Genomic DNA, 10549 nt, shown 5'->3' with positions numbered 1-10549 from the left:
GCAGTGGATGCGGGGCCCCTGGAACGGGCCTACCTCTGGGCCCAACACCCCTCCCCATCCTCCACCCCGCTCCCCACCCCCACCCCGCCCCCGCTAATCCTTTGAACTTCCGGGCACCTCACAGCGCTGGGCTAAGCCCTGCTGGGCACTACATAACAGCTTTGATCAGTCTTTGGACATCAGGCTGAAGAAATAAATAAATACCAAGTTGGAGAAACAGCTTAAAGTCTTTAAGAAATCTAGAGCAACAGAGATTCCGCAGAGGACAGGCCAGCCGGTTAGTGTAGGGAGTCAAGTTGGAAAGAGGACCTCCGCTGTTAAAAAAGAAAATCCGAGCACTGTCAAAGTTGGGGCGTCCAGAGGGTCAAGGGGCTCGGAACCGGCCTGTTTTCTCCCAAGCACCACGTGGGTGGCACGCTAGGCTCGCGGGTCCCAGCAGGGCCGGGTGGGCGCCGCGGCAGGCAGGCCGGCTCCGGGGGAGGCTCGCTCTGGGAATTGGGGGACGACCGGCCGGCCTCTCCCCGGATTTGTGACGTGCGGGGGACAGCAGCAGTGACGGGGCCACCACACAAAGCCGGGTCGTCAGGCGGGGATCCCCCAGGCCAAGAGCCCCGATGGGATGGGGAAGGGGCGGGGAGCTAGGCGCCCCCGGGCGCTAGGGCTCCGCGCAGCATTAAGGTGAGCTCCGACTCCGCGTCGGCGGCGGGGAGCGGGCGCCGGGCGGGCCGCGAGCGCCCGTCGCGCGCCTGGCTGCTGTGGCCGCGCTGGCCGCCAGCGCGCCCGGCTCGCCGAGGCCGTGCCACGCCCCCGCGGGGGTGGAGCAGCGGCCAGGGGCGGGTCCGCAGCTGGCGGCGCCCGGGCCCCGGGCGGGGGCTGTGGCAGCAGCTGCAGCAGCGGCGGCGGCAGCAGCGCCAGGAGCTGCTGCAGCAGAGGCGGAGGCTGCTCCTGGACGCGTCCGGGCCGCACAGCCGGAGCCGCAGCCCGGAGGCGCGGGGCGGTGCGCTGGGTGCTGCTGCTGCCCGCCCGCCGCTGCCTGGGCCGCCGCTGCCACCTGGGCCCCAGCTGCCATCCGCGCCCCCGTCGACCCCGCCCGCGTGTGCGCCCCAGCCTGGACGCCGTCCCCGGCCGGGTCTCCACTTCTCGGCCGCACCTTCCATGACGGCGCCCGCGCGAAGATGGCTGCGAAGGGCTCGCACGGCTCCCACCTGAAGGTGGAGAGCGAGCTGGAGCGCTGCCGCGCCGAGGGCCACTGGGACCGCATGCCAGAGCTGGTCCGGCAGCTGCAGACGCTGAGCATGCCCGGCGGCGGGGGCGGCCGGCGATCCAGCCCGAACCCCGCGTTCACCTCCCTGGACACCGGTGAGTGAGGAAAGGGGTTGGATCACCCGCGGCGAGCGCGCGAAACGCACCGCCTCCTCCAGGAAGCGCGCCCTGACAGTCCTCTGCCGGCGACTGCCGCCTACGCTCCCTCAATGCTGATCGTAAGAGCAGCCAGGGTACTTACGAAGGTCCTTCTGCCCTAGGAGAAAAATCACATGCAGGTTGGGTGCTTGTGGGGAAGAGAGATAAACGGCTTTTGCTCTATGCCCTTTAGGATCATGTGGGTAACTCTGTCTACTGTGAAATGGTGGTATCTGCACGGATCAGATCAGTGCGTGGGCAGGATCTTGCCCCCCACCTCAACCCTACCCCGGTCGGGGGTAGGTCCCTAAACTCCGTCGGGTGAAGGCCATGTCTGTCTCTCCCCCCCCCCCCAACCCCTTTTCTCCCAAGTAAAGTTGGAAATGGAGCTGCGTCCGCAGCAGGCAGGGGTGGGGGTTTGACGTGTGCCAGGGTGGAGTGGTGGAGAAATGGGGAAGAGGCCGGGCAAGCCTCAGTTTCCTCATCTGTGGCGGACTCGGGACCCATCCAGCCCTGGCAGTCGGTGGCATTAGCAGTAGGGCTGGTTTGGCTGGGCTGGGCTCTTGTGCTGGGGCGGGAAAGCACCCTGATGTGGCAGCGGGGAACACCCCGCCCCAGTCGCTAACCTCAGATCCTGTTCCTAGTGCCTTCAGCTCAGCCTGGAGAGCCCTGTCTGACCCCCTCTGTGTGCACAGCCACATGGGAGCTTTGGTGGAAGGAGGCAGAGAGTGAATAAACACAGATATAAAGAGTTTCTAAACACTGCCCAGCCTGTGGAAGGCTCTCTAGGGGAGACAGAATGATAATAATAATAGTAGTAATCAACCCCATGAATCAGGGACTTGTGTTTACCCCACTTTATAGATAAGGAAACTGAGGCACAGAGACTTGAAGTAACTTGATCATCTAGCCAGTAAGTTGTGGAACCGGGATTTGAATCCAGGTTTCTGAGTACATCCTTTTAATCATTTGCACTATTACGTCTCAAAGATGTATATCAGAAAATCCTAGCCCTTGAAGAGCTACCAAAATGAATGGAGAGGCAGGGAAGTGATCAGAGGGCAATTGTGTTGGCTTGGAGCTCAGAGGAAGGGGAGAAGGCTTCAAGAAGCAGCAGAACTTGTCCTAGCCCCTCACTAGTGTGTTTGCAGAAGAAGGAAGGACAGTACACTAAGGGGGCTACGTGGTTTGAGGCCTTGAGGTAGGTCTGAGCATGATGGCAGTGAAGGGCAGTGGGCAGGGCATGTTCGGGAGAGGCTGGTGAGCCCCCCTCTTCCAGGGCAGAGTAGATAAATTGCAGGTTCCCGGACATCCGCTGTGTGTTGGGAATGGGGAATGGGAATGAGAACTGACCTAGGCAGGAGGCATTGGTTCCTGGGGGAGGTGTGGGACTCCGAGTGAGGTTGGCACCACAGAGAACCATGCCAGGACCAAGACAGGAACTGGGTCTCCTTGTGTCCTTTCAGGACTGTATTTCCTAAGCTGTTCTGTAGGGGTCTCAAGGAGGGTGAGCAGTTAGTGAATTGGTATCCCAGGAACAAAGGGTTTAGGGAATTAAGAAATTGGTAATAATGGATTCAGTGATGTTAAACAGACTCTTTTTTTTTTTAACTCTTTTTTTTTTTTTTTACCTGCATGTGATGTACTAGCCAAGGTTAGAGTATAAATGCCATGTTTTTCAGCCTTACCTTGACCATACTCTATGGAACATCACTGAGAAACACTGGTACAGCATAGGTGATAAATGGTATGGCATAGTTATAAAGTGCTTTCTCTATTTTTTAAATTTTTATAAACCTTGTGAGGAGGGCAGGAGTTATTGTCCTCATTTAGACATTGGGACACCAAAGAGAGGTCACATAATATGTGTGTGGTAAAGCCTGTACTCAAGCCTGAGTCCCTGCTACCAAGTCTCCTAGTGTCAGAGTTGGGGGCCTCGAGCCTGGGCTGGCTTCACTGCGGGATCTGACCAGTATAAGGAAGGAGACCGAGAGGCAGTGGGGTCTCTCTTGCCAGTTTGGAGGTTTGGTTGTATGAATGACTTTTCTCCCACTGTTAAATCTAGAGACACTATTCCAGAACACACGCTCACACATGGACACATGCACACACAAAAACATAAGAGGGAAAACAATTGACACCCAAAGCCCATACATGGAGCATTATTTGGATTGGCTGCTATTTTGGTTCTCTCTCTGCAGGGTTCCTTGATCACTCAAGGGATGGAGAGCTGGTTCTTTTGGGGGATGTTGGCCCTGACCCCCCTACAGCCCAGAAGGGAGATTCTTAAAGTCCCACCCAGCCTGTTAGACTCTTACAAGTCAGTAGCCTGAAGAAACAACAGCTGCATAATTTGGGCGAGGGGAAGAAGGTACTGAGGGAGTTGAACCCCACTTTCCTGAGGCCTTGAGGCCCAGCTGTGTCTGAGATTTCCTGGGGAAACTAAAAGTAGCTCCCAGAAGGTAGATTCCACTCCAGGGGGGCAGAGGGAGGACGAGCTCTGGCGGCCTCTTTCCCGTCTCATAGGATGAAGGATCAGGAGATGCCTCAGCAGAACGGGCCCCTTCGCCCTCTTCCTGTCTGAGGAGGTTGCTCACCACCCCGCCAGGGGCAAGGCAGCTGCTACTGTTTGTACATTTTCTTCAAACTCACATCCGGTTTAGATCTGGTCAGGATGGAGCAGGGGAACCCCAGAGTATAGCTGGCTGTGCTGGGGTTTTTTCATGTGAAAACAAAGAGCCCATCCAAGTGGTTAAAAAACAAGGAAAGAAAACTTTATTCTGAAAAATTTCCAAAACATAAAAAACAATTGAAGAATGAGTCCCACGTACCCATCAACCAGCTTCAGTGATTATGAACTCAGGAAGTCTCGTTTGAGCCATACCCAACTTTTTTCTCCTTCACACTTCAATTTTTCAGTACTTATTGATGAAATAAGAACTCAAAAAATATAACCACCAAACCATTATTATACCTCAAAATTCTAACAATTAGATTTTATGTTTAGATTATTAGAATCTGGATCTAGATAAAGGCCACACATTGCGTTTGGTTGTTAGGTGGGGTCTCCCCTGCTCCTCACACCCAACATTTTATTATGAAAATTTCAAACATACACCAAAGATAAAAAAGAATTTGCAGTGAGCCTCTGTATACCCACCACCTGGATTCTACCATTAACCTTTTACTATACTTGCTTTATCACGTCTGTCCCTCCATTTTGTGTCTTTCTTAATCTGTCACCCCCATTTTTTTTTTTTTTTTTTAGCTAAATCATTTTTTGTTAATTAGAGATTGTTTTGGACATTTCTTCAGTTTTAGGTAGCAGGGGTATGTTTGAGGCAGATGGCCTCTCACTAGTTTCAGCTTTTTCCTCCTCTGCTGTGGTGGGCAGGCCTCCGCCCTCTGCACATCTGGGAGGTGAGCAGCTGCAGAAACCACTGTGCCCCTGTTTGTCCCAGTGGAGAAGGGCCTGGTCTGAGCCCTCTCAGCTGGCTGGACTCCCATTTCCTGATTGCAAATGGGCAGGTTGTGGAAGGAGGAGCACTGTCCTTAAATGTGGGGTCTGGGCAGGAGGCAGGTGTCCTGAAGCAGGTCCTATGACCTGGCACCATGGCCTACAAGGGGCAGGAGCTGAGAGGGCTGTAAGGACGGTAGTTGGGGGAGGCCTTCCAAACACGGTGGGATTGGGAGACGGGGTAGCCACTAAGTGGAGGCTTCCTTTGGGGATCTGCTGAGGGCAGGGGGCTGGGCTGGGCTGGGCTGGGCTGGATTGCAGAATCAGCACCTAGGCTCCCAGAGTCAGGAAGGTCTTCCTAATGCCCCAGGGAGAGGGAATGTGTAGCGCTTTACTCGAACTGGGATAGGGCGTAGGTTTCCAAAAATAGGATAAAACAAGTTCCCAATGCAACTTGTTTTGCATTGGGAAGGACAGGGAAGCCTTTATCCATCTGGATGGATTCTCAACTGAAAAATTGAGAACTTTTAATTCCAAAATATCCTTTAGATCCATAGACTGATGGTCAGTTGAGAAATAGTGGGATGGAAAGAAGAGGGGGAAGAAAGGGAGAGGCAGGGCAGGGAGAAGGAGAGTTGAGCAAAAGAGGAAAAGAAAGTGATACTGAGTGTCTTTGAAACAAACAGCAAGTAGACTGAGTAGGGTGGGAACCGGGAGGACAAAAAGCCTCCTGAGAAGGACCTAACTGTTAATAAATGAAACAGTCTGAAACTCACAGGTATGTGAAAATGAGGACAGTTCTTATTCCTGCCCTTGGATTTACTATTAGCTTTTAACCTCCTCTTCACAGTTCTTGGACTGATGTTTATTTTTAAATTACCAGAAGCTCTGTTCTGCATGGGTTGTAGCAGAGACAGATTAGTTTTTGACTGTGCCCCTAACAATATTTTTTAAATTACCAGAAGCTCTGTTCTGCATGGGTTGTAGTAGAGACAGATTAGTTTTTGACTGTGCCCCTAACAATATTGCACATCTTTATTATCATCTATAAATGGGGGTAATATGTACCTTTTAGGGCTGTGCAGACTAAATGATACTATATATTAAAGTACCTGGCACTTAGTAAGTCCTCAACAAATATTAGTGCCCCTTTTTGCAGTCATAGTCACTCTTACTGGTTTAGAGATACGGGGTGAAGGATCGGTTTTGTTTTGTTTTGTTTAAATTTCCAATCTGTTGTGCTCTGATACTTTCGTAAAATACAGTAAAAATGAATTACTAGAAAAATGAAAGAAAAATATACAAAGTACGACCACCCATTTTTTTTTATTCTTAGAATCAACAGATTCAAAATTACTCTGTCAAATTTCTAAATGTGTACTTAAGTTTTCTGCAGTCGTCTCCTCGGGCTTGGATCATAGCATTCAGAGACCCGCGGCCACACTTTGAGCAGCAGGGGTTCAGAGAACACCCCCACTGTTTCGAGGAAAGGGGCGCGCTCTAGAGCAGCAGCTCGTTTCTCTTGGCATGAAAAGCACTGAGCCAAGGGGCTGCGGCTCTGGGCGGGGCAGGTGCTTGGCGGAGGCGGGCAGGATGGCCCGATGGCTCGGTGGCCCAATGGTGTTCTGTGGCTCCGCTGCGGACCCACCCGGCGCGGTGCGGAGGCACCGGGGCAAAGGGGCGGGGACACCGGGGCAAAGGGGCGGGGACCAGCCTGGAGGGCGGAGCCTGGGGAGGGGCTAATTCCCTGGAGGGGCTCGTTTCCCTCCCTCGGAGCAGGCTCCTGAGCCTACCCCTGGCAGGCTAGGGAGAGGGGCACCCAGACTGCTAGGCAGCTCACCCCACCTCCTAGCTGAGATTTGGAAATGAAGAAGATTGCCTTTCATCCCTGGGTCGACTTAAATTTTATTTTTGACTAGGTAATCTATTCACGTGTTTCAGCCTTCCAAAGGTACCAAAAAAGTAGAGTGAAAAGCCTCGCTCCAGTTCCACCCGGCTCCCTATCAGCCAGTGAGCTTAGCTGTGTGCGTATCCTGTCACATATTAATATGCATAAATACACAGCCGCATATTACACGCACTGCTGTGCACTCCTGCGCTATTATCCAATTATCTTGGAGTTCATTCCGTAACAGCACATAGAGTGCCCTCATTCCCTTTTATAGCTGCATGGTGTCCCTTTTTATGGATGTACCGTGCTTTATTTAATCAGCCTCCTGCTGACGGACGTGAAGGCTGTCTCCACGTTTTTGCTGGTGTGAATAATGCTACTGGAATTATCTTGTACGTAGGTCATTTTACACATGTGCAAGGACATCTGTGGGAGTGGAATTGCTGTGTTAATGGGGAGGTACAAATATAATTTTGTTATATATTGCCAAATTACCCTAGAGGTTTTACCAAGTTATATTCTGCCAGCAATAGATGATGGTTTGAACCAGGTGCTTTTTGGCTATGTCCTCAAATGTTTCTTTTAAAAATCATGAAGATAGGTAGCAAAGAATCCAGTAATGCATGTTGTCAGAGCAAAAACCTCCTGCAACTGTGTTCCCAGGATTCTAGGCTGTAGGGCTGCTTTCTGCAGGGAATCTGCTTCACAGAGAGAGGTTCTTCGTCAGAGGCATGCAATCCTGGACCAGTGGCTTTGAGATGTGAGCAAATCGCTGTGATCCTGAGAGTGAGGAGGGTAGATCTGAGAGTGCTATCCTGGCAGCAGAAGGAACACTGAAAAGATGGCTTCAAGTAGACATTCCTAGAGACATTTTTGGATTGGCACTTAAGTCCCTGAGCCTGATGGCTTCCTCTTGGGGTGGTTGAGAGGATCTGATTCACTCAACAGGTATTTACTGGGTGCCTACACTAAATGGTGGGCCTGCCCCTTGCTATGGTTGCTGGGAGGGGCAATGAGCATAGCCACTGGAGGCTCATGGCGAAACCACACTTGACCTCAAACCCTGCACATCGAACACCTGGTTCCCCTGCTCAAGTCGCCTCTGCTATAGGTAGTAGGAATATGGTGGTCACAAGACTGGAGTTTCGATGTGGTAGGAGGAGACAGAAAATTCAACCAAGCAGTATAAATCTCCTGCCAGGTGGCAAGGTATGCAAATGAGCTCATATCTAAGAGAGCTGCAGAAAGTGCAAGTACTAAACATGTTCAAGGACATGCCTTGATACACAAGTAGATCTGCTTCCCACCTTAACTCTTTACTTTGGCTGCTAGGTTATCCTTGGGTCATGTTAAAATACCTTAAAAGTGGAGAAAACCAATTACGGTTACACAGAAATTAGGAGCATGTGAAAATGTATTATTAAGCCACCTCATCTATTTTTTCCTCTTCAGTTGTTTGAGAAGAGTTACTTCTTGGTTTTAAAACTTATTACCCACAGCAGGGCATATGTGTAACTTTGCCCCTCATTTTAAATTCTGAAATCCTGGGAATTTGTCCCCATGTCCTGGGAACTCTGCCTCCCCAACCATTAAACTACAGCAGAAAATGAACCCAAAGGGACATTTCGTACCGTGACCATAGTAGAATGCCTCTATGTTTTTCTCCTTGAAGGCTGTTTAAATTTATGGAAAATGTGCCTGCATTTTCTCAGACCTGAGCCATTCCTGTGCCGAGTAGGGGCGGTTGGGTGGGTCCAGGGCTATGTCGCACTCTCCATATCCACCTTATTCAGGGCATCGCTGCCCCTGCTACCCACTCTGATCTCTGCCTTGCCTTTCAGATGACTTTGGGAAATTGCTGCTGGCCGAGGCACTCCTAGAGCAGTGCTTGAAGGAGAACCATGCCAAAATAAAAGACTCCATCCCTTTGCTGGAGAAGAATGAGCCCAAGATGAATGAAGCCAAAAATTATCTCAGCAGTGTCCTTAACCACGGGAGACTGTTGGTAAGTTGTCAGCCCCCCAGCCTGGGACCTTCCCTTGACTCTTCTCTCTTGCCTCCCATCTGCTGTCCAGCCCTCCCTGGGTTGTCTGGCCACCTGAGCAGTAAGTCTCTCTTACGAGTTGCCCTTGCACGTATAGTAGCCACTAGCTACATGTGGCACTTGAAATGTGGCTAGTCCAAATTGAGTTGTGCTGTAAGAATAAAGCATACCTGGGATTTTGAAGACTTCGTACAAACAAAAAGTGTAAATGAGCATTAACTTTTTATATTGATTACATGTTCAAATGATAATATTTGAGATATGTTGGGTTAAAGAAAACATGTTATTAAAAGGAATTTCACCTGTTTTTACCTTTTTTAATGTGACTAATAAATCTTATTAGAAGTTTTTGTTACACATGTGGCTCACATTTGCCACTTAAATTATATTTCTAGTGGATAGCACTTGGTTGACCTACTATATGCCTGAACCTTTGGGCTCCTTGGGAGGGAGGGGGTCAGTGAGCCCGTGACCTAGTTAGAAGCAGGCAAATGTGCAAGGTTGGCAGCGGACAGAAGAGCTCCATATTAGGGCAAGCCAGTTTAAGTCCCTGTACGTTCACTGAGCACCTACTGTGTGTAAGGCACTGAGGGGAGGTAGAGACGGGAGTATAGTCACAACTTTCTCTAGGCCTTTGCTGCTCGAAGTGTGGTCCACTCTCCAGCAGTGTGGGCATGGCTGGGGAGCTGTTTAGAAATGTGAAATCAGAATTGGAATCTGATTTTATCAAGATCTCCCAGTGATTCATACGTGTGCTAATATTTGAGGCTATTCTAGATTACAATGAAGCCTGAGCTATAATAGGGGCGTGGGTATGTCACTAGAGAGTCAAAGAGGAAGTGATTTTTCAGGAGATGTTCCAAAGTAATATATTCACTTCCGTAAACATTTTATTTTGGTGTCCTATATGCAAGGCGTTGTGTTATGCACCCGGAGGGCAATCGAGATGAATCTGGCATGGACCCTGCCCTCCAGGAGGCTGCAGGTCTCCTGGAAAAAGTCCTATCAGCAAGAAAACAGCCTTTGTCCAGGAATGGTGTCCGGTCACTCCTCGGCATGAGGTAGAGAGTAGACTCTGGCTGATGGCAGTACTAGAATCGGACCCTGCTGAGAGCTGAAGCTGGAAGGGGAGGGGCGCAGAGATAGGGATGGGTGTTTCAAGCTGGGGAAGCAGTGTGTAATCTAAGGGTTCCTCTTATAAAGAATCTCATTAAAGTCGGTCAGTTTAGCAGGAGGGAAAGGGAATGGCAGGCAATTCGGTTGTAAAGGTGCTTTGGGGCCAGGGAGTGGGGACTGGAACACCGGGCCAGGAGGTGTAGGGCTTATTCTGCAAGCAGTGGGGGAGAGGGGAGCGTGTACTGGAAGTTTAAGGTTACTGCTTTTAGGCTCAGTGACAGGCATGTTTGCAGCACTAAGAGGTTTGTGCTGAGTTAAAATATCTGCTTGACCCTGAGCATGTCCCTTGACCTGTCCATTCCCCATCAGCTGACTGAAAGAGTTGGACCTGATTGGTGGGTTCCAAGCTTTTCCCACCAAGACCCATTTTCATTTTTTAAATATTAAATTAATAATTAAACATTTAAAAGTATGTTTGAAATAAATGTGATTCTGGCCTATTATAAAAAATTCAATCAAACCAGTAATTTGAATGATGAATAAAAGCCTTGTCCATCACCTTCAGCTCCACGCCCACCTCCATCCTCAGGTTTGAACACTGAGTACCGGTCACAGTCTGATGCGCGTCGCATCCGCCGTT

General features: G+C 50.4%; 1 protein-coding gene across 2 annotated transcripts in view; it reads left to right on the top strand.

Moving 5' to 3' along the window:
• Positions 1–875: 875 nt before the first annotated feature.
• The window catches only part of TTC7A (tetratricopeptide repeat domain 7A), a 117290-nt gene continuing 107616 nt past the window's right edge, over positions 876–10549 (top strand). For both annotated transcript variants that reach the window (XM_069494934.1, XM_069494933.1), the window contains exons 1-2: positions 876–1359; positions 8591–8754. Coding sequence is in view for 1 of the 2 variants with exons in the window: in XM_069494933.1 (XP_069351034.1) it covers positions 1176–1359; positions 8591–8754 (348 nt within the window). In the remaining variant the exon portion in view is untranslated. The remainder of the gene's footprint in view (positions 1360–8590; positions 8755–10549) is intronic.

This window comes from Eulemur rufifrons, chromosome 19 (assembly GCF_041146395.1).
Source record: "Eulemur rufifrons isolate Redbay chromosome 19, OSU_ERuf_1, whole genome shotgun sequence".
NCBI classification, from domain to species: domain Eukaryota; kingdom Metazoa; phylum Chordata; class Mammalia; order Primates; family Lemuridae; genus Eulemur; species Eulemur rufifrons.
Note: the sequence above shows the minus strand (reverse complement) of the source record. Positions and strands in the feature narration are given on the sequence as shown.